Source organism: Taurulus bubalis (genome assembly GCF_910589615.1).
Source record: "Taurulus bubalis genome assembly, chromosome: 14".
In the NCBI taxonomy this organism is placed as follows: Eukaryota; Metazoa; Chordata; class Actinopteri; order Perciformes; family Cottidae; genus Taurulus; species Taurulus bubalis.
The window spans coordinates 12,732,713-12,757,100 of NC_136602.1; the positions used below are offsets into that span (position 1 = coordinate 12,732,713).

Consider the following 24,388-nt stretch of genomic DNA (forward strand, 5'->3'; position numbering starts at 1 on the left):
GGCAGGCACTAATGCCCTGGAGTGTTTTACATCACATTTTATAGGACTCTTATCCTTCCTTAAATCTCAAACTGGAATTTGACCAATACGGATCCAGTCGGAGCAGAAATGTTAAAGGTGTAATGTGATCTATATGGGGAAAGCTCTTGGGAATGGCCTGTAAACTGTAACACCATAACTAACTACACTATACTACACTGGTTTACATTCCTTCACCTTCACTGTAACTCTCCCAATTGGGAGTTTCTCAGCCCGTTCGGTGCAGCGATTTCTGGGTCACGTCACTGATATTTACACTACGGAAAGCACTTTATCATGTTTTCTTTAAGGTGGTGTAATCGTCCCGGGCTTAATTTCCCAACTATCTGTTGATAGTAAATGTTTCATAGGGAGCAATAATATGACACGAAAGAAAACCTTAGTGGACATACAATTTTATTTGTGATAATTGCTATATGACAAGACAAAAAAGGAAACTAGGAGATGCCAATGTTGCTTTGAACATTTTAACTAATGAGGCATGTAGAGAAGGAAAACTACATTTACATCCCAAAAAGATGCTGTCAATACACTTTGCATTTAACGACATATACACAAAGTCAGTGAATGAATAAATCATAGTGTATTACCTTTCGTATTATTTACAAAAAAAATATGTATATATACACTATACATCTGTACACAGACCCCTGTTTTTAATAGGAATCAATATATGGAGGTCGGCAACAAAGTGCGAACCTTCCTTATTGGATATGTTTCTGACCATGCAGTTGCATAGAACTGGAGAGTCCAGCTCTTGGTTTTTGCCTTTTCCCACTGAGCTCTGTGAAGAGATCTGTCGGCTGCCACAAAACACTTCGGCAGCCTGCTATACGTTCATGACAGGAGTTAGCTGGAGCAGTGCGCTCTGCGGCCGAATGGCGCTGCTCTTTGAATGCAGTTTCTCCAAGTTTTGTAAAAAGCCTCTTCTCTTGAGACCCTCCAGAATGACAGTGTTACTGGAGGCCAGACTGACACGCGTCCTGTAGGGAGAAAAGGAGGGCATGAGGTTGATATCTTCCATAAATATGCTATTTGAATTAGGTGATGTGTTCATGCTCTCCATGTGTCCACACACATATCAAGGGGCACAGCGAGTTCAGTGTCAGAAAAGAAGTCTTTTCTTCCTCTTTGATTATAACATGAGAATTTAAGTGCTGCACAGCAATTACACATAATTATCAAAATGACTCCCTCCTGTCCAAATACTGGATGCTATAATTGGCCACAAGGTGTTTGTTCAGCTTACTTTAAAGGGAAAAACACAAATTGGGAGTAAGGCCAATCACAGACATGTAACCCAGAGGTTAACTAACCTCCGTACAGTGTTTATTTTGCCTGTCTCTAAAGGTCCTCCAGAATGTTGTGGGATTGAGTCTGGTATGGTCTCACAGTCGGAGAGATAAGACCAGAGCTTAAGGTGAAAACGGATAAAAACACTGGCCTGAAGAGAATGTGGATCTGAGCTGCAGGATTAGGACCTTTTGTCTCTTCATAAAACCTTTTCATCATTCTCAGTCTGTGTTACCTGTCTAACGTTCAGTAAGTTCAATGGCTTTAAAAATATACCCCTGGTCTCAAAGTAAGCTATAATGAAATGGAAACACAATATCACAGTATCATATTGCAGCTAATGTGAACAACTTTAAAGAGAGGCACTCACCGAGGAGAATCTATACCACTGTCCCCTGTGATGCTCTGGTTCTCTCCTATTTCCACCGCTTCCCCAATCTCTGCCCCTTTGGCTCCACTGGGCACGCTCAGAACGCCCCTCTGGGTCTGAGGAACACCCGTCTCATCAAGCTCATCTGCCTGCACTACCTCCACGTCAGCTGCCCAGTGAGCAGATTCACCGTCGCCCTCATCAGCCGATTTACGAACAGTCTCTGTGTCTGAATCTATCTCGCTGGTCTGGCAGTAGTCAAAGATGCTGCCGTCTGCGACTTCAGACGGTTCGGGACAATCCACATCAGGGTTGACCTCGTGGCGTCTCTCCCCCTGGATCAATGTGCCTTGTCTGGGGCTGGATTCACTTTGGGCCCCTGGCGATCTGGTTCTCTGACGGCGACGATGGAGTCTCGAGCTGGTCTCTCCAGGTCTGGTGGGGCTGATGGAGGCTTCCCTCTGGGTTGGTGGGGGCATGAGATCTGTGACACTGCTGTCCCTTGAATCTTGTATCGAAGTGACTTGTGGTTGGTGAAAGTTGGAGTTATAATAGTGACTGCGGGGCCCTAGATATTGCAAATCAGATTCATGGTCACGGTAAACCAAATGGCGGCCACGGTAGTCCGCTACACCTGTACGGTACGCATTTGCCGCATCAGTGATCTCCTCCTCATTCAGACACAAGGAGCTGCAGGCATCCTCATCCTCCAGCTCTTCTGCTCTCTGATAGAGCCGATAGTCATCTTCTATGAAGCCGTCAGTGTCTGTTATTAAGGGAGGGCTGTCAGCTATCAGTTCTGGCCTTTCTCCTTGGCTCATGGTCCTCTGTTCTCTTTTGCTAATAGTGACGGGTCTTATGTCCCGTGGTTCCTGGGTGGCTGTAGTATCACAGGCCGGCTGGTGTGAAGAGAGCTCTGGCCTCTGAGTATCACCCCGTTGTGGGTTGGAGAGTCTGAGGGGGTGTTTCTGCTGTAAAGAAGGCTTGGGCCAGGGCAGAGTTGGGTCATACGAGTGGTTTATGACAGTCTCATAAGAATGGGTAGGGAGGATGGCCTTATTATTGGAGTATTGTTGGATATTAGAAAGACTGTCATCTATAGCTTGGCTGTGGTCTGGTACACCGTTGTATTCTGCCTCCTTAAAATGCCCATCTTCGCCTTCTCTCTCCCAGCTCTCCTTGCTGTTTCCCTCCCTCTGATGTCGGATCTTGTCGTCTATCCGAAGCGTACTGCTCTGTGGGTAGGCTGAGCTGTAGTCCAGAGGCAGCTCACTGTTGATGTTTATGTCTGCTTGGAGCAAATGATCAGCAGTAAGGTCTCTCTCGTGTACACAGTTGTACCTGTCCTCAGATGTACGGGATTTACCTGCATGCTCTCCATCTGCTGCGATCACTTTGGCCCGATGGGGGTCCCACGATTTGGAGCGGTGAGACATTTGATCCTTCCTCCCTGGCCCCGAAACCTTTCCCTCTTTCACCTCTCGCCTTCTATGCTCCTTGTTTATGGTGGGAGGAATAATTGGCTCAGCTTCTTTGATTTGATGAGTCTGGAAAGGGTTTTCAATGCGTTTCTTATAAAGAGATTTCCCCTCAACAGCTCCACCTTCTTCCACTTGATCTTGTTCATCAAGAGGGATTTCCACTCTGAGCCGAGAAGGGATCAAATCCTCCCCCTCTGGATAATCATCCGCACATATGGGAGCCTTACTCTTAACCTTCTCTTTCTCCTTTTCCTTCTGCTTCTCTCTGGAGGAATGGGCCCTCCTTTTGCTGCGAGAGGCCTTCTGAGCAGATCTTTTCCCGGCCTTAGCGGAGTGATGATGCCTGGGTTTAGCTAGGATCTCAGTAGACATGCCCTTGTCTACTCCCTTATCGTCTTTATCCAGACCTCTGTCCAACACTCTATCTACCCCTCTTTCCTTTCTCTCCTCCAGCTTCTTCATTAAGACCGTGTGACGTGTCAAGTTGTCCACAGTCAGTTCGGGGTTGATGCGTTTGATGATGGCATGCTCCAGGTCACGGGGTAAGTTGTTCATGTCCTCCTCATCTCTTACTGGCCACTCCTCTGGAGGGAACTGGGCTGAGAATGATGTGTACTCCTTCTTTGGTTTCTCCTTCTTACCTCCATTCCTACGGAACAAACTAAGACCAAACTTCCTCCCCGGTTTGTTGTCTTTTTCTTTGCGGCCAGTGGCATTAGTAGTGGCTGTAGTTTTGCTGATCTCACTTGCATGACAATCTGCAGCTGTGGAGGTGGACTGATGCTGAACAGTGGGTTTGGGATCTAACGGTCGGGGCCACTTCAAGCTCTTGCCTGTGCATTCACTTACGGAGAAAGAGACAGAATGCTGGTCGGGGACCGTGGAGGGCGGGACGGTGGCTGTTACAGCAGTGGAGGCGATATTGGTGGATGTTTGCAGAGGGCTAAAGCAGCTGCAAGACTTGCAGTGAGCCACCGGCTGCGTTTGAGTGCTTACAACACAAGCATCGTTGCTCAACAGGTAAGTGATGGGAGGGGGGGAGGGAGGGTCGTCTGCTGAACCAGAAGTCCACCAGCTCTTCTCCCGGACCATGGTGTTGGTGATGAAATAGGTCTGAGGCGTGACGATGAAGTAGCCCTCGCCTGTATGGTAAATTTTGCGGTCCTTGATCAGATTGCCTAGAGCATTGTAGAGGATGTCCTGAGTCGGGATGGTTATCCCTGAGACATCAAAAGAGAAAAGAGTGTTAAGGACAAAAAACAGGCAAAGGGACAAATTGTATCTAATAACACCATCAAGCAAACGTTTGACATTTTGGAAAAGATGTTAAATCACTTTCTGGGGGAGAGTTAGATAAAAAGATTGATGCCACTCTCATGTCTATCCATTAAATATGAACATACAGCCGGGAGCTGTTTAGCTTAGTTTAAGAAAAAGACTGGTCATGGGGAAACTAGTGTAGCTCTGTCCTATAGTGACAAAATCCAAAAAGCACCTCTAAGATCACAATTCAACACAATATATCTTGCCAAGGTATAAAAATGGAGACGTTGGAGTTTTACAAAGGGTTATTTGAAGGACTCATGAAATGGTCTTTTCAATAACTGGAGAATTGTACATCTGGACTACTATGACACCCTAACTGCAGACGCCTTAGTAAACTAAATAAATCATCCTCATGTTCTATGATTGTGCATCAGCACATGTGTTGTAGCCCAATGTTATGACGATGATATTTGAACCCTCCTTGTCTGTCTACAGTCTTTTTGCTTATCTAAGCGAACCAGCTGATGGCGATAGTTAACAGACAGATATAAGAGTGAATACCCTTACAGCGCATTCACCAAAATGTCTAACCATCCCTTGAACAAGCAAGCTGAGGCGATATTTTATGCATTACCTGGGTGGGCTTTGCTCATGTAATTGATAAGTGCTTCCTGGTTAACGATGATTTGAGAGGAGTTCATATCTGAGATGACTGAGCACAACACCTCAGCCAAAGGAATAAACTGGGACTGGGGGACAGGGGACATCTGCACCGGGGACAGGTCACCTGAAAGAAACACACACACCAGCAGATTATTGAGTGAAACAGGTGGGCCTGCTGCAGTAGACATACATAAACACACCTGGGTTTGAGAGGTCTCTCTCTGACTTGTGCTGCTAGTGAAAACAACTCAAAGCACTGAAGTTGCTATCCTCTCCTAACCGCCTTCTAAATCATGACCGATGTGGTCTATTTATGCGAGTTATATGAACCATGCCTGACTGCTTTGAAAATTCCATCAGGACTGGGACCGACCACGAAATTCCATTACTCCCACAGAAATGACCACAGGTCTAACTGCTGGGCAGATCAGATATCCTGCCCCCCATATCATACGGCCCTACACGTCTAGAAAGTGCCCTTAGATAAACATGTTACTGAAAGTGAGAGAGGCGAGAAAAAAATGACACGGGCAGTCTTGGAAACATTTGTCTTATAGCTATAAAAATAGTATGAATGATTATGTATTTGTATCCTCCACATCCAAATCCCACCAATCTGCACACTGTGCAGACTGATAGGATTCCTCTGAAATGCAAACTGTTGGAGTCTATTAAAGCCACAAGGTTTTCAAATCATAAAACTAAAGCGGCTTTTAAAGAAAACCAGACATTTGAGAAACATTTCATTTCAGTATCAAAAACAATCACTGGAGTTTCACACATGGAGAAACATAATTGAAACAACATGCCGTTCTTTTGAGCATTTTGTGTGTGTGTGTGTGTGTGTGTGTGTGTGTGTGTGTGTGTGTGTGTGTGTGTGTGTGTGTGTGTGTGTGTGTGTGTGTGTAAAGCCTATAGTGTAGAGCAGGGGTGGCCAACCAGTCAGAGACTAAGAGCCACATTTTTTACTGTGTTACTGCAAAGAGCCCCCCCCCCCCCGTGAGCCAAAAATTAAAATGTCTCTGTTACTACGACATAAATTCATTTAATTTAGGGTTAAGAAACCAACATTACTCTATCAAAGATCAAACTTAAAACAGATGAAAATAACAAAGTCAAAGATTAAACACACGTTATTATATTAACTTTGTTCAAAGCTTTTTTGTCACAGTTGAGAAGGACATAACTCTAAGAACATGCATGTGGTCTGGGGCAGTGGTTTAACTGATCTGGCTGCAGGACCCACCATCACCCTGAATGACAAGCCGCGACCAAAGCGAGGAACATTTTCAACTTCTCAATTTGATTTAATGAAAATATGGCACCTAGGTTTGAACCTGAGATAGTATCACAGAATGCCAAACAGAAATATTCCCTTTCACACTCAATTAAAAACTCAAAAGTGCTTCTTAAGGATACAAGGTAATACAACACACATAATAATGTTATAACTTCAGCCTTTTTGAACATAACAAAAAAAAGGTTGGGAATGAAGCAAACTATCACAAATAGTCCGATGTGTAAACTCACGCAAGTAAAGTGTGTTGTGAACGCAGCATTGAGGAGTGTGTGAATATTCAATTCAATTCAGTTTATTTTATATAGCCCAAAATCACAAATTAAAATGTGCAATCTGTACAAATAACATCCTGTCCCGGGACCTCACATCAGATCAGGAAAAACTCCCCAAATAAAGATAGTAAAAAACATTTCACAGGGAAAACAGGAAGAACCCTTCAGGAGAGCAACAGAGGATGATCCCTCTCCCCGGATGGACAGAAGCAATAGATGTCATGTGACCAGAATGAACAACGTAACAGAGTTACAACACATGACATCAATATGACTGAAATTGAATACATTGCACTCTGCCGCATTAAAAAATCTCTTCAAAATAAAAGCACAGGATTTTTTATTTTTTTGCCCATGTAAAATGACCGTCCTGACGGACTGAAAACGTGTCCGCGAAAGACTGAAAACGTGTCCACGAAAGACTGAAAACGTGTCCGCGAAAGACTGAAAACGTGTCCGCGAAAGACTGAAAACGTGTCCGCGAAAGACTGAAAACGGGTCCGCGAATGACTGAAAACGGGTCCGCGATTTCATGGCTTTCAAGCCATCGCGCCTTGATTTCGACACCAGTGGTCTAAAGTATTTGCAAAATCAATAAAAAGATTAAAAAAAAACAAAAAAAACACAAACTTCGACATGAACGCAAGAGCCGCATGAAACCAGGCAAAGAACTGCATGCGGCTCGGGAGCCGCGGGTTGGCCAGGCCTGGTGTAGAGAGCAGGAGGGTTAAGATAGTAGTGCAATAACAGGATAGAACATCAAAACTGAACGTGGGCTTTAAAACAGTTCAGTTACAGTTATTTTGGTCAGAAGAAAAGAGGAACTAATAGCACAAGTATAGGGAGATGTATATTTTCTTTATTGAACAGAGTTCCTTGACCTACAAGTGACAACTGACTTCTTCCGTTCAACCTGCATCACTGAAAGGAAAGAAACAAAATCTCCGATAAAAGGAGATTTTACTGGCCTGCACAACCTGGAAGATTTTGTTTCGGCACAACATTAGAAATGTTTATTGTCAAATATAAGCCTTTAGGTGGTTAGTTTTAGTCAACATGTTTGTGTTTAGGTTAAGATTAGATATGGTTGATGTTATGGTTAGGATAAGAATGGGGTTTTGTTGCTGAGCATCAACAGTGGGATCCCTAGGAACGCATTACGAACGAGCGATAATGTGAAAGAGAACAGTTTGCCTTTAAGAAAAGGTATTTATTTTCCAAAATACTGACACTAAATCTCTACAAAACATACTACATACAGAACACAAAGAGTGATGTTTACTAATGAGAAGTGAGTTCAATGAAAGCACCAAAACAAACCAGATCTCCTTGCTGATGAATGATTAGCATCTGGGTTGAGTTAACACAAACTCCCTTCATATGAAGAGCGGACACAGGGGCATGGACATAACCTTACCCACGGGACTGGAAAATTGGTTTTGGTTAATCAGCTACACCTAAATAATGTAAGGAGCATACTGGGTGAAAGAAGGGAGAAGACACAAAAAGTCCTCACCTGTTGTATTTTATTTACCATCAAGAGTATTTAATTAACCTTAGTGCAAGCACAAGTAAAACAAATGCAACACCCGTAACTTGAAGACTATTTAGCCAGTTAGGACTCTAACTTGTTTTTGATTTCCTCATGCAACTTCAAGTTTCTAGTAGTGCTGACAACAACACTTTGTGTATCCACGTGTGAATTAAGCTTAAACATGTGGAGTGTGGGACTGTGAGTGATTCTCCCATCAACCCCAGGGCATTCAACGAAAACACTGCCAAGCTCACCCTTGACGTAAACTAAACATTTACAACCCTCACACTTGAACCACTTATGTCCACGGCAAGGGAAACAAACAACTGATCAAATATCTGCCATGGTAAAGCATGACGGAACACATACTTACCAAACACGTAAAGCATTTCTTTGGTGCAGCACGCACAGTGTTTCCAGACTGACTCACAAAAAGTAGCTGAATCAGAGCTGCATAATAATAGACTATGTAATAATTTAAATAGGATAAAAAGGTTGTAGCTGTAATAGACTAACTGTAATAAACATTTGTTATCAACGGTCATCGGTTATCAGTTCTTTGACATGAAACAGACAATCACAATAAATCTAGTTAGGAGAGAGGAGGGGCAAATACACTGGAATCTTTACCTGCACAATTAAGTAAAAAGTCCCAATGAGTCCTAAAACTCGGAAATAAGTTTTGCACTTGAGGTTCCCTCGTCTCGTAGTCAATGTAGTTATTTTGACTGGGTTTTTGGTGAGATGCCTGAAATATGGTCTGTGGTTAAACAAGTTTATGAGATTTTACGTTTTGTTCGACTATATCAAATAAGTCAGTAAATACTCTACTACTAAGATTTTGCATTAAAATATACAGTTGCTAACAAGTGGCTAAATAAGGCTACTAAACGCAATAAAACCAGGTGTAGTTTGTTTATTGCCTAACGTTAGCTTTTTACTTCTGCCGATTGCATTTGCACTTCAACAATCACTAAAGTGGTGTTAATTTGTGAAGATAATCGTTCTGAACAAAACGTATAAGTGTCATAAACGTTTGTTTGCCTCAGAGTGTATTTTCTGCAATCATCCAAAATGCCATTTGGGTTTTTGTTGAGGGAACCTGTGCAATTCACAGGAGATTGACTAATCAAGCTGCTACTCAATCAGCGTTTTACTTAAGTTGAAAAAGTTTTATCCTCAGTCAGGACTATGTCAAGCAAAGTCAGTAAAAAAACAATTATCGGCACAGTGAGCTCACTTAGGCTCATGAGTCTCACAGATGGGGGTCTTTCTTTGTAAAACTGATCCTATGGCACACGGTGGGACTGTAAAAAACAAGCCATCTGGTATCCCCCGGCTCCGACAGAAGACGTTAATCTGACTAAACCTCAGAGCGGATATCTCAATAGCAGTCTCCCTGGGCAGTGAATTAGTGCTGCTGACTTAGCTACTCATTGTTGTTCACTTCCTATAGGAATGTCTGGCAGGCTGTCCACACAGCAACTGCTTATAACCACCGTCAACAGTCAAGAGGACGGCAAGGACATGATAGGGTCAGAGGAGGGGCAGTAGATAACTAATCACAGGGAATCAATTAGGTAACCACTGCCTCTCTAAAGTGACTTCCTAGATATCTTTGCACAGATGCAGTTTTGGTAAACAGAGTGTTATCCTCTCTGACTGTGTCCTGGTTCAGATCGGGATATCCTGTCGGACACCTGCTAACGTGACTTATACTCTAAATGGAGTTAAAACCAGAAATAGGTTAAAGCAACAGCATGCTCCTCACATGCCCTTCAATGAAGTATGGTATCGTAGCAGCACTGAGCAAAGAAAAGTGAGACGGACGATGTAGACAGAAGAAGAAGAAAAAACACCTCCAGCAGTGTATTTGTACAATGTGAGGATGGGCCCGGCAGAGATTTAGTGTTTACTGAGTCTAACATTAGCAGGCGTGACCGCTCACCGTTGTACTTGTCTTCTCTCCGGGGGGAGCAGACCTGTGTTTCCCTGTAATCTAAGACCGGGCCGCCGACATCCCACTCATTGTCATAGACAGCATGAATACCCTGCTGGGTGCCATGGCAACTAAACCCTGTGACACAAGGAAGAGGGAGCGAAACTCGGCAGTCGAACAGGAGACAAGACTTGTTGTAAAGCAATTTAAAATGTAACCACTTAAAGGGGCATTCCACGAGATGTTCACTCATCACATTTAGTCCTACTAACGTCTTCTGTGGCTCTGCAGGAGAACAGGAGGATATGCACCTTTATATATATAAACAATATTGCGTCTCCCCCTCTTTATAGAGAAGCAAAGTCACTCCCCTTTTGGTGGACCCCCATGGGATCTTACTTGGGGAAAAATGGGTACGGTAGGTAACACCGAAAAATTCATTTGTTATCCTGTTTGCATTGTCAGTCTGTCATAAAACTGTTGAAGTATTAGACTGAAAACAGTCATCATGGGAACAACAGGTATTTTTTGCTTCCTGATAAAAAGACCAGAAGTCGCTGGATAAAGCACATCAAGTGAATTAACGTTACATTTAGGCGCGTAACTGTAGCTAGGTTTCCTAGCTAGCTAGTGTTGGGCACGTATAATATGCGACAAAAGAGATGTAGTTCACTGAGCAGCAGCACACAAAACTAAATGATGCAACAAACTGTGAATTTCTTGACTTCTAAAAGGAGATTTTATGTTGACATCACATCTGTAATAAAAAAATAAGTATTTGTCTCTCGATGTTGACTACGTTATATTCTTTCTGAAATAAGGTCCTAGTGGGAACGCGTCGTCGACAGCACGTCAAACACACGTCGAGCACAACCTAACAGCTGTAAAGAAAGATGCAATTGCATGATAGGATCTGGTGTTTATGGAGCTTAACCCACACTTGGGACTAAAAGTCAGAATTCCTCAGCCTCTGCTGCACAGATTGTTTCTTGCACATCCCCAAATGTTATAGGAGCACAATACTAAACTGCTGCAGTAAAGACATTCCTTGTGACCCATGCATTAAAACACAGAGAGGAAAACAGTTTAGGCAAAGACTATTTTTTTCCATTCAGGGTTGTTATATTTGAATCATCACATGAATAAAGTATAAATAATATGTTTTATATTATGTCTTATCCCATATGTCAGGCCATGGCCTCCAACTTCAATCCAACGTATCTGAGTGAGAACCAATGACTTTATGCATGCTTTACATGTCAATTTTGATTAAAAGACAGCATTGCAACGGTATATAACAAGTCTGAAATTCTACTTTAATGGCATTCACCATAACATCAAAATGTTATGTTAAAGTGACAAAGCCTACACTATGCGTTCTGCTCCATGTAGACTAAAAAACATGCAATTCTTCCAATGTCATGAACATGTGAGAATAAGTTTCTGCCTTGGGGATGAAAATGAAAAATGCCTGAAGTTGACTGCTCAGATTGTGGAGATGATTGACAGAGACCTTCTCTCTTCGATCCCCACTGAGATCCCTTTGGCTGCTGACACTGATCAATGCCACATGTGTTCACATGGCTCCGTTGTGAGCCGGTCCGCATGAGTCCTATTTCATACGTGATTGCATTACCTCCAGTCTCTTGGAAGAAAATACGAACACGCCACACCATACAGAACATACTGTAGACCTTCCATGAGCTGCACCCTGCTGCTCTGAGTGGGAAGATCATTCCCTGCATCTCCATATTCTGACAGGCAGGATTTAAACTATATTCATGGCTTGATGGGAGACCAGACCCCAAAGCAAGAAAGAAGGTTGTAAAACCTTCATGCTATCACAGGTGAAAATCTAACTGAAACATCAGACTTGTTGCCACAATCCCCCACTCCATGGCCTTTCTGGAAACACACACTCTGAGGCACACACCATCTTATCTCATCCTGGTATCGTCTAATCTTAAAGCCTCAGAAAGCAAACAGGCTAATCTTCTCTCTCCCTCATTAAGGACATACTGCATGGCATTCAACATGAACTTGAGGCCTGCCCAAACTGCAAAATCCCCCCCGTCTCCCATCGACTGAGACCTTGTGAGGAACGCGCTTCAGTGAATTTACAGTTAAGTCTCTGGTGAGACAATGTCAAACATTCATACAGTCAGATTGAGAGTAATGGGAAGAGATGCCAACTGTAATTTATGTTGTGACTGCCTCCCAGTCCCACGACCACTTTGCTTTGTTTCGGGTTTCTTGGCCTAACAGGCCTCTGCGACACCACCCTCCCCTTCTTGTGTCTGTGTGCGTGTGTGTGCGTGTGTGTGCGTGCATCACACTTTTAAAAAGTGCTTTACGAGTTTGTGTCTCTCACTCCCATAGAAGACACAGATGTGGGCGTTGCAGTTAAATGGCCCAATAAACTGAGTGAAAAGATCCCTTCAGAAAGCAATCACAGTCCGAATGTCCCAACAACCAAACCTCGCCCAGTCTAACAACGCTGCCCTTTCCTGTCCTTCCACTCTGAACACACTGGACAAACACTTTATGGCCATCAACATGATATTGAAATGTTTACAATGAACATATTTGGTACCATTTAATTACTGGACATGACTTTCCTATAAATGCTGCAGTGGCAGTTCAGTATCTCAAAGTACTTGTTTTTAAATATTAAGTGAAGCATTGAGGAAAAGAGGAGCATTTGGACTGTGCCCTCTTTGCAATCAGTGTTTGAGAAAATGTCTTTGTTGGTTTAGATTAACTACAATCTAGAGAACCTTCGGCATCATTTCACCTAATAGGCCGAGTTGTCGGGGTATGAACACTAACTTTTGAAAGCTACATCTAAAGTGAACCGGATGTCAAAACACCGTGACTAAAGAGTTCATGAGCTAAAACTTTGAGCAATGAGGAGAAACACAGACACGCTTTGTGTTGACTCGCATCACCATAGAAACCTTTACTGTGGCAGCGACCTGCCACATGCAATACAAAGCAAAAGAAAAGGAAGAACCAGCAGCAGGAGTAATACTGGTCTCTATAATCCAGCTAGAGCTTTGGGACTCACTTTGCCAAACCAACCCTTTGACATTTAACGTATGTTGGCAAGACGGCATAAACAGGCTATGACTAAGCTTCACAAACCGGCATTCGCAGAGCTTTAAACATTTACGCTCACATAGCTGCTCACCACAGCCATGCAGCTGTAATGACATTAAATAATGTTCTTACCATCTGATTCACAGTAAGAACAATTTGAATAGCAGCTCATGCCGAAACAATTAAAGGACCTGGTCCTGAACTAGTGTGCAACAACCCTGTTATCATGTTGTTGTGAAAGAGGAAATACACCTGAGCAGGTGTTTAACAGCAGACCAGCAACAGGCCTGTTTTTTATAGCACAGCCCAAAGAACTCTGTGTAACAAGATGCCAACACAGGGTTGTGCAGGAGACAGGGTTTAAAGCACAACACTTTTGTTCTTTCTACGTCATCCCTCTTCAGACTTGATGGATCACACCCCGACATATCTGGCTCTTGTCTGCTTTCGGGAACACGAACATTAACCCAAGGTTGCCAGTGCCGGTTCTGCCAGACGTCTGGAGAGTCCAAGCCCTTCAAACGTGGACCACGTCACCCTTCCTTTGTTCTTTAACGTCCATGTTTTTCACATTTCTGTATATAAACTATATCCAAATCCTCTGCCTCCTCTCGTGCTCGTACTCCTAAGTAACTACTTCATCTCAGCTTGAGTCCAGCCCAGATCTAATGGGTTTGAGGCTGAGCCTAACACTTCATCTTAATAGCAGACGCTCAGTTTTAGGGATTCTCCAGAGACCAGTGGTATGGGACTTGCAGAAAGATTAAAGACAAATGGTAAAACATATTTCCACAGAGTTTTGATATCCTGATTTTGAGTGCATTGTATAAAAAGTATCTTGCAAGACTTCCCAAGTGTTACATTTTCTGACTCTGAACAGTTCATTTAGAGCAATAGGGCTTTTGTACAAAAACATAGCTAATTGTATTTTTTTAATGTTTTAATTTGAGTTTAAAAGCTAAATATTCATATTAGTTGGGCTCTCTTGGCTACCGAGTATTCTGGTTGTTCCCTCTTTAAAAACATAATTCATTGTTATGGGTGATCTTGATTAATTAGTTATAGATTAATGCAGACTGTTTTACCAAAATGCATTTCAATGTTATTTTATCACAGATGATAATGGACCATGACCACGATGGAGGACTTCAAACTGATTTGATATGTATGATAATCAAAGTAATGAGAGGTAAAATAGAGATTTTTGTTTAGAAAAGAAAATTCACCATATGGAAATTATTTAAATTCTATGGTTAATAATCAGATAACAGATCCAGTGCATACATGATCTGTTTTATTTAGACAAAGAGAAAAACATGTGATTTGGCCAGATGTTCTGCTGAGTCCTATTGATAACTATCTACCCATCTCCAAAATACCGAAACAAACAACACAATGTTGTTCTGTTTGCTGACCCTCTACTAGAAAGTGATTCAGTTAATGATTCCCTGATGTTGATCAGAGGTTTTGGCTCTGATTCAGTGATGCGTTGCTGGTTTCTTGCTGACTGATAAGGGTATGAAACATGTACCTGTATTCAGTCCCTGTGTGGACAGACGTTTTCCCCTCAGGTTCAATATTAGGCCACGTCTTGTTCACTATACTGTTAACTAGTAACACCTGCACTGTATGCATTACGCACACAACTGCACTTTAGTTATGATACAAAGTAATCTGTGCTCGAGCATTTCACTCAGCACTCATTTCACTCAGCAGAGAAATATGCAGGCGCCTCTATTTTCCTGTTTCGTCTTATTTAAGAACCAGGTATTTTCACCCCACTTCACCCATGTGCCTTTTCCCCAATGACACCCTGCCCCACACACACACACACACACACACACACTCACACTCACACTCACACTCACACACACACACACACACACACACACACACACACACACACACACACACACTCACACACACTCACACACACACACACACACACACACACACACACACACACACACACACACACACACACACACACACACACACACACACACACTCACAGAGGGGTTCCAGCAGTTCCACACTCATTGGTTGCAGATGAAACCCATTTCCTCTTATTTAACTGAGCTAAAGGTGCTGCAGATTCCTGTGTTTGTTATCTCAGTATTTAGAGCAGAGCTCCTGTCCAGTGTCTACCATATGATCCATCGCTTTTTAATGCCCGGCAACTGGTCAGCACGCAGCTCGTTGAACGTATATTCCACTCCTGAACTACAATAACACAGCACTTTGCTATCACAGACCCTATGTTAGCATACCATTGCATTTATCAAGGCTAAATGAAGCAAAGAAAACATCCTGTCAGGAAACTGAAGAGTAATAGAAATACCAAATGTAATGCAACATGGCCTTACTTCTGTGTCGACCCATTTGTCTGACCAGAGAGTGAATGATGATAAATCCCACAAGGGAAACTCAAGCGGCCGCTGACATGGTGTATAAGCTGAGGGATACAGAGGAACTCCTCGACTGTTGTTTTTGGCGTCGCTCCACACCACCGCTACGGGTGAGCCCAAAATCTGGGTCGATAAAGAGGCCGATATGCCTGATTCACACCGGGGGGGAGCTTCCTGCTCGATTGGGAAAGGATGTAGCTAACAAATGATGTGCCGAGAGGCATGCGCGCACACATGTGGGCGTTGTGGACGCCTGAGACTAGAGGTCAAGGTGTCCTCATAGGGCAGGAAATAGAAAGACTTTCTAGATTAATGCAGATACATACATACTCTTGGCACTGGCACACTAAGTTTGAGTGATTGTTGTATTATACCACTGCAGAATAATTAACTTATACCAACATTGCAATTTGAAAAGCAATTTAAAACTTCAACAAAGTTGCACAAGTCACAGAGGCTGATTTTCTCTCCATTACATTAAGTCAAAACCTTTCATGTTACAATTTAATTAATCTCCAGTCAACTTTGATTTAGTATGTTGTAATGTTCATAGTATGTTATAATGTTCTGTTTATTTGTTTTGTTATCTCCTTTGTCTTTCTATTTTTTGTTTTGTTCTGTTTGTCTATGTAAAGCCTCTTTGAGTATTTTGAAAAGCGCTACATAAAATAAAAGTATTATTATTATTATAGTATAAATTAAATTAGATGTTCTTTGATCTACCAACCAACAACAAGACAAAAGGACCTCAACAGTGTGTTGGGTATCGTAGCTGATTTGGTTTATGGTTTCCAAGAACATTTCACCACTGTTCTTGTGGGAAAGAATTGAACCAATCGCTGTCATAATACAGACTCTTCATCATTTTGAGCCTGAAAAACAGCAGCATATATTTTGTGTAACAGCTTAATGTCATACTATTAGAGTCGAGGGAGCTGGAGAGTGATTATCTTTAACCATTATTATTATTATTATTGAGAGCAGCTTAGACGGTAATGTACCCCAGAGGGCACTCATACAGCTGCCAGGGGAAAGTTCAACTATCTCAATTAGAATACAGAAATTGTGACTTAATAAAATATATCCATAATTAAAAAGGATAGGAAAATAAAACACTGAATATTATTACAAATGGTATGCTATTCCTCTGTCATTTACCAAGTACCAATAAGAAAAGTGCATTACAACTGTTGGCAAGTGAGCAGAGATGTTCAAATAAGTTGCATTAGCTAAACGTATTGGATACATTGGACTGACAATGTTACAAGTTCTTAATGAACAGATGAAATAGTTTGCTAAAAGTCATTCATAAACAATTTAAATAGTTAAACATTTTGAAAAAATACCAGCTCTTGCCACTGGTATTGATAGTATACCAACTTTACCAGATCAACCTAAACATTGACAATTAGTATGAAATGACAAAAAACACACACTTTTATATCATCAACAGTGTTAAATAGCATCCAGTTCCTGTTGAAAAATGACAAGTCAGACAAAGAAAGTTTGGAAGCACTGAAACCACTAACAGAAGCTGGACGGACCAGTGAGGGGAGAACACCTGGATACTGTGTTGATGTTTGTTGGCCTTCTAACAAACGCTCTGAAGCTGCTGACCTCAAAGGTGCTTGTTAGTAAGGAGGTTGCAACCTTTGACCTGTGCTGCTTAGTTAGGACAGGGTGGGCCATTTAAAGCTGGCAAGGGGGTGTCATGGTTAATAAGGTAACATCTGGAAGATTTATGACCATTAGTGGAGCAGTTTGAGACTTTGACAAAATACCCTCATGAAAGAAGACACCCCCTGTGTGAAAATAAAAAAACACTTTCAAGTGAGAAATAAAGAGCAAAAATGAGGCTGCAGGAAATGATCTCAAGAGTAAATGAAGCATTTCAGGAATGCTTCACCACCTCATAGTATGGCAGGTTAAATCAAACATACCATTTAAAAAAGAACACGTTGCTTAAAAAGTGCAGCATAGTCGTGCCTTAGTTCTGCTAAAATACACAGAGGAAGAGGGAAAAAAAAGTGTTTTCCTTGGCGAAAGTGAGAGACTTGTCCATGTCAAAGAGGACAAGGCTAGTTTACGTGGCTTAATGTATGAGGATAGAGGACACCTCATTACACCACTGGCTGACTGCATATAAATGTTTCAGCTCATCCTGCTCCAGCGACAACAGCAGGAATAAATAATGCAGAACCAGCTAACAGTCATTATGAAACCTCTGGTTTCAACGGGAGAGTCTGGATACGCATTGAGTCTTTTGGCGCAGCCTTCCTTGCTCTAAAAAAAATAGCACCAGCACCGCTAAATTGAACTAATTAACATTTTCATCTCAACTCCAACACTTAGGCATGAGACTGGTTAGAAATCTTGTAACAATCAACAAGATAGTGAACAAGCACAATTCCCTAAACATATAACAATTCCTTTAAGGCAAAATTATGATTATTGCAACACGTAAACCATCTTAACTGAATAAGTTTAGGATTTTATAGAACTCAACCTTGTAGGTTTATTTCTGTTGGTATTCTTATTCTGTAGAAGCAGTAAAAAAGGAGTGAAACGCCAGTATCATTCTGTGAACAGCTGTTCAAAGAAAGAAAATGGATGAAGAGATAATTTTGTGTAAAGAATGAGAAACACGTCCATGAGTTGAAGTGGAAAGCTCAACACCAGTACCAGTGGGGCCCATTCCCACAAGGATAACAGCAAAGCCTGTTCATACTAACTCCTCACCCTGTCTGTTTACCTCAGCATACCCTCACTACCATCCCCTCCCTCCATCACCCCTCCCCTCCTCCCTCACACCTCCTTTTCTGCATTTTCTCCCTTCAACAGAGGCCCGGAGGTGGCCGGTCAGCCCACAGAACAATCTGTCTTCACTCAGGCGATTAGCACTGATAACCAGACAGGAACAATGAGGAAGTCAAAGCTTATTGTGTCGGTTTGCCTGGTAGTTTTTTGTTATATCTATGTCTCTCTCTATTTAAAACAAACTTAGACTACATCTGGTTCATTTTAGCTAAACATCTTCTATACTAGCTCCTTGACTTCCCTTTAAAGAACCACCTCACGTCAGTAAGGTCACATCTCAACCTTGCTCTGACCTGGGAAAGGAAAGAGGCCTGTTAGAAATTCACTATAGCCTATAATTCACAGCATTTCTGTTTTCTTCCTGGCATATTTATATCAGGACAATGTCAAGGCCTCAATTCCATGCCTGATATCAATCTAGGAGTCTGACTTCCACAGTCCCTCACTGACCATGAAACGAAGGGACATTAATCCTGGGTAACAGAGAAGCAGCGGTGCTCGGCAGCCAGTCGCACAGTGATTCACTGCTGACCAATTCTCCGGGAGAAGGCAGTAAAGCAGACTCTGACAGCCTGCCAACGCTAATTTCCATACAAATTGCTGCGGTGTGAGGCTTAGGATTTGTTAAGGAGGAGTAGGAGGTAACATGTCCACACACCGACGTGTTTGCTTACAAGTTTCTGGTGTGAAGCTCAAACACGAGGAGTCTTTTGGGGTGTCAACGCCCGCTTTGCATCCGACTGTGAGCTCATGCATGTCTGTGTGCAACTTTGTGCTGACATTGCAATAAGCTCAGCATCACCTTGAGCTCATATGGTGTTTGTTTGTGAAACCGTCTCATGGCAGGATGGCATGTCGGCCTTCACCTCCCCCTTCTCTGGCGCTTCACGCCCTCCCGGGTCTCCCCCTGTGTGGTCTCCTCCTCCCCTTCACATCACATTCCTCCCTTTACTTGTCCGTGCACTGCTCAATCTGGCAGAGCTGACATATTGACACAAAGTCAGCAGGTAGAGGGCGAAATCCAGACAAAGTAATACTCAAACCCAGATACTCATTATTGGAAAGACAGACCCTGGACAACTGGACCAAATGGGGAGCCAATGGGTGTGTTGCTGGGACCATGTTTCAATATCCAAAAGGAACCTGCTGCAGCTCAACTATGCTCCCAGCATTTGGAAATCCTCCCTCTACTACTATTTTTGGAGTGGTAAAATGTTTCCATTCACAGTTTCTGTGCAGCTATATGCTGCTTTAAAATACATATGAGGAGGAGAGCCCAAAGAAGGGGGGCAATTATAAGTAACGATATGGTTTACACAGAGCTTTAACAAGTGTTGGTGTCGACAACAATGGGAGGCCGATTAGTAGTGCAATCCTCTCAAACCCATATTAGACCATTGAGAGAGATATGAGAGATTTAAGGAATATCATCTCCCAGTTAATAAACACCTGTGGGGTTGACACTGCTCATCACATCAAAATGTGGTCTTTTCAAATTATGCCGCAAGGAGTTTTGCATGAGGAGAATGTAGAAAAATCAGGTGGGTCAGGTACATAGGAAGAAAAAATATATATAGAATTCATTTTGTTATGCCTCTGCACATTGCAACATCTAAGAAACAAGTGACTCAATGGGGGTCATAATTGTCCAGACCTTGAGTTAGAGATCAGACACTAAAACGTAACTACTGTTGACACCATGAACAGGACAACCCTTGGGTTAATACTTGTGACATCAGACTGAACAGAGTTTATAGGCGAGTCTTGAAATCTCTGAAAAAAAGGGTCTGAAAATCCAGAGGAGGAGGAAAGGTGTTAAAGCCTGCCAGAGCCATGTTGTTCAATGTTTATGGCTTTCACACATTGCTCTCTGTGTGGTAAACAACTGTTACTGGTTGTGTGACTCTACAGCGTCCCCTAAAAGAAAAAACACACTATGTGCATGCATGACTGAGGGAGCTGTTCACCTTGGTGTTTTTATTTCCACCTGTAATACTGCTCTTTGCATGTATTTGGATAGGATCGTTTCTGGTAACTTTCGGGACTCCAGATGCATAGACAGTTGTATTGCGAGCAGTGTTTGCTTCATATTCTATTATCTTTGATGAGAGTTCATTGACAGGATTGATGTTACATACCGACAGCTTTAATGATAAATCCCTTTGGTGACCTCAGAGCTCTGCGCATCCACGCTTCTCTCAGCACCTCCAAGTTGTTCGCATTCCCTTGAATAAAAAGCACCAAGTTTTCCATCCATCCCTGAAAGTGCACTTCAGCTATGGCCTTAACGAGTCTCTTATTCCAGGAGCTGCGCAAATTCTGCGCCTTAAAGTCCGTAAAAACCTCCTGTCCACTCGTAGTGTCGGCATTGAATTTCCCTCCACCGGCGCGCAAGCTCTCCTCGTCCGGACCGAAGACTACGGCGAGCGACGCGGCGGAGAGCTGGACGAGCCGCGGCTGGTGAGACATCTCTAACGCCTTTACCGGCTCCCGAGGGAAGCTACCATGCTAGAAATGACAATGCACTTGTAAACAGAGACTTCTTCTCTTTCAAAAAACAATTAAACGCCGTGTTTTGCCGCGCATTCCTCCGGCGAGCGTCTGAATCCTGCAGCGAGTGAACCGGAGGCGCAGTGGACGTCCGACTGGTTTCTCTCGGCTCCCAGGGAAACCAGTGACGGCGGCAGAGAGGAGGAGCGCCTGCTGCTGGGTCACACAGGTAGACCAGACCTCCCGTCTCACCGGCGTGTGTGCGTGTGCGTGTGTGTGCGTGCGTGTGTTTGTGTGATACAGGGCTCTGCCGGACAGGTGCTGTTTCGCCAATTTTTTTGATTTGTGAATGTCCTTATTTTGTGTTTGTGTTGTTTTTTGCTTATTGCTTTGATAATTTCCCATAAAGTTCTCACCAAACTAAAAGGTATGTTTCTAAAAAACGAATTTAATGATATCCAGGAAAAGTGGTCTGCAAGTTGCAACACAGCAACAAATCTTGTCCATAAAAAGAGTAAAGGTCTAAATTAGGACCAGAAACATGGAGGGCTTGTAAAATACTTCCTGCACAGAAAATGTAATACATGAAGCACCATCAAAGGAGACCCGAGTTGACTGAGATGACAGCAAAGCTTGAAAGTAACTTTTGGTGAGTGATTTTGAATTAATTAATTAAATATGTTTATTTCCTTCACTCTCCTTCTGGCGAGTTGCTGCCACACATCAATCATCTAACATAGACGCCAGAGCCAATGGCTTTGTGTTGTAAAAAGGGAACTCATGAGAAATTTGAAACGTTAAAATATTTCATTTCACAACGATGAGAAAATAGAAAATGGTGTTCAATAAACGTTCTTGATCCACTTAAATGAGAACCAGTCCCCCCCTGTGCTCTTAAAAGAGGGACCCCATTAGTCCCGGCTTTTACTGACACTGTACCAGGCTGAGACCGAAGCACAGACAGACACCTCATATATCACAGTCTCAGGGAGCCTGTGGCTTTAGTTTCAGGAGCACTCAGGCCCCTGAGAGGCCGGGGGCCAGTCTGCCTCAGTGTGGTATTAGAGCCCATGCAGGAACAGGATATTGAGCTTCCTCTGAACGTGAAAAGAATACATCACCTCAGCCTACACAGGATGAATTATGTGCAGTCCATCCGAGGGGGAAGCTGAGTCGAGTGAAGTTAGAGGGCAAAAGAGAAAAGGTTCTGTGTGGGATAAAAGACTTACGTTTTTTGAGTTGAAGAAATTCTTTGTGGCTTGGGATTTTTAACGCTTTTGATAATCATTTGAAACATTGTCAGTTTTACGATCGTTACAGACGAAAGTTTGGCTGCTCTGCAGCCAAACTTTCTTAAAACCCACAGGACTTTAATTCAATTCAAGGGGAGATCCCAAAGTTGCCAAACATTCTTAATCTGTCAGGCTGAATTTGGGGTGAATGTGTTCAAATTGATATTTCCATAAACTGGAACCGTGCAATTCACTAATGGTAAACATCAGATTCAAGCTGGTACAGAATATTTATTTTAGTTTTATTTATCTTGCACTTACACACAAGGATGCAGATTAATTATTTATCAGCTTTGAGTGGCTTTTTCACTCTCACCTTTCCAGCTAATTTATCCTCACTAGCCTCCACACAGATACTCGCGGTGCTTCGTGCATTAACGAGAAATGGTTCTTTCGGTTTTGGAGCGTTTTATTTTATTGGTGAGTGGACAGTATAGAGAGCTGACAGGAAATGAGTAGAGAGAGAAGGGGGGTGCAAGAAAAGTCCCCTGCCAGACTCAAACAATAGACGTTGTGATTATAGTCTGCACCTTAAACCCATAGAGCATAAGAACAAAAGATATAGATATAGAAAATAAAATGGGAAACTGCTTGCAAAAGGGATCACCTTAATTACAATGAAAGCTTTACACTTTTTTTTGCTTTGGAGATTTATCTTACAAAACAGTGAATTGTGGTATATGTAGTATTATACACATGCAAACACACAAAAACATTTTTAACATTGTTTGCCTTACATGGAAGTTTACAGAAATGCTCCCATCGTCTGATAACGTTTACTTCCTCCAGATAAAAATATTGGCACACACTTTGTTTAATATGAACATGGACAATGGGACTTGAACCACCGGCCCGTCCCGCATTTCAAATCTGAGGGCTCTTTCTTCTAAATGTTTAGTCTGCTGGTGGGACTGATTATCAAGAAGTTCAACAAGTTACCATAATTATATGAAATCCTGCACTCCGGCCCCTGATTTCCAATTAGCATACGTATATCTCCTCTTGCTGAGCATGAAGCAATTTAAACGTAGTATCGGGTGTCTCTGAAGGGCCAACGACCTTGACGTGATCGCAGTGTATATTTGAATATGATAATGTCAATGAACCACAATCCTGAATCTAAAGTTTAAGTCTCGACATAGAAACAAAAACATCTGGTCCTGCCATAAGCTCTCGACCCTCAGGACATTTTCTGGCTGAAACACCCCCAGAAGGCTTCCCTTACCTCCATGCCAAGAATACATATGATCCAAATCATCCCTTAACCACAGCAGAATTCCTGCACACGAGCCAGTAGGGATACGGTTTAACTTCTGAATCAATAAAACCGTAATTTTGTATTGGTCTTACATGTGTTTTACAGGGCGTGTCACATCTTTGTTAGGGTTAGGATAGCACTCAGGAATTTAAAATCTGAGTCGTAACAGAGACGGTCAGTGCTGCCTCATATCGTGGAGGTCAGAGGTCATTAGTGGGTCAGGTGAAGGCCATTTGCTCAGTAACCTGACAAAATGGTTCTCTTGAATGGACAATGGGATGTAAACATTGAAGAGAAACAAGGCTACACAGCTATGATTAATATTGTGTCTCTTTAGCTCGAAATGCTACACATATGTTCTTGCTTGAACAACTTTTAATACATCCATTATTAAATATCACTCATGATATGTGACATCTGGTTTGTGTAATCTGTACAACCAAAAAGCAGAAACATGTTGGGTTTGACGAGGACTATACGCACACCAGACTCGCTGTTTCCCCGTTTGCTAAACTAAGCTAACTGGTGGCTTGCTGTAGCCTTACATATTTACTCCAGTTATGTATGGAATAAGACATGAAAGAGAGTTGAAGAGATGAAAAGATACTACCCCTCTCACGTCTCTGTGTTTACTGAAGCGAGAGCTAGGATGCAATTAGCTTAGCTTAGCATAAACATTGGAAGCAGAGGGGAACAGATAGCCTGGCTTTTTCCAGATGACAAACAAGAAACATCAACTCTCTACAAGAAAGCAAATAAGATAAGATATGATCCCAAGACTGGAAATTCAGATGTGCAGCATGAAAACAGGAATAAGTCAAATGAAAAATAAGAGGTATATTTAATTAGTATAAAAACAATTCAGAA

General features: G+C 42.4%; 1 protein-coding gene across 1 annotated transcript; it reads right to left on the reverse strand.

The window, feature by feature from the left end:
• Positions 1-868: 868 nt before the first annotated feature.
• stox1 (storkhead box 1) lies at positions 869-20,950 on the reverse strand (the record flags this gene model as incomplete). The annotated part of the gene is made up of 4 exons (XM_079229365.1): positions 869-1,022; positions 1,703-4,403; positions 5,084-5,236; positions 20,620-20,950. 4 exons carry the CDS (start codon positions 20,948-20,950, stop codon positions 869-871), a joined length of 3,339 nt encoding a protein of 1,112 aa, XP_079085491.1.
• Between the last annotated feature and the right edge of the window lie 3,438 nt (positions 20,951-24,388).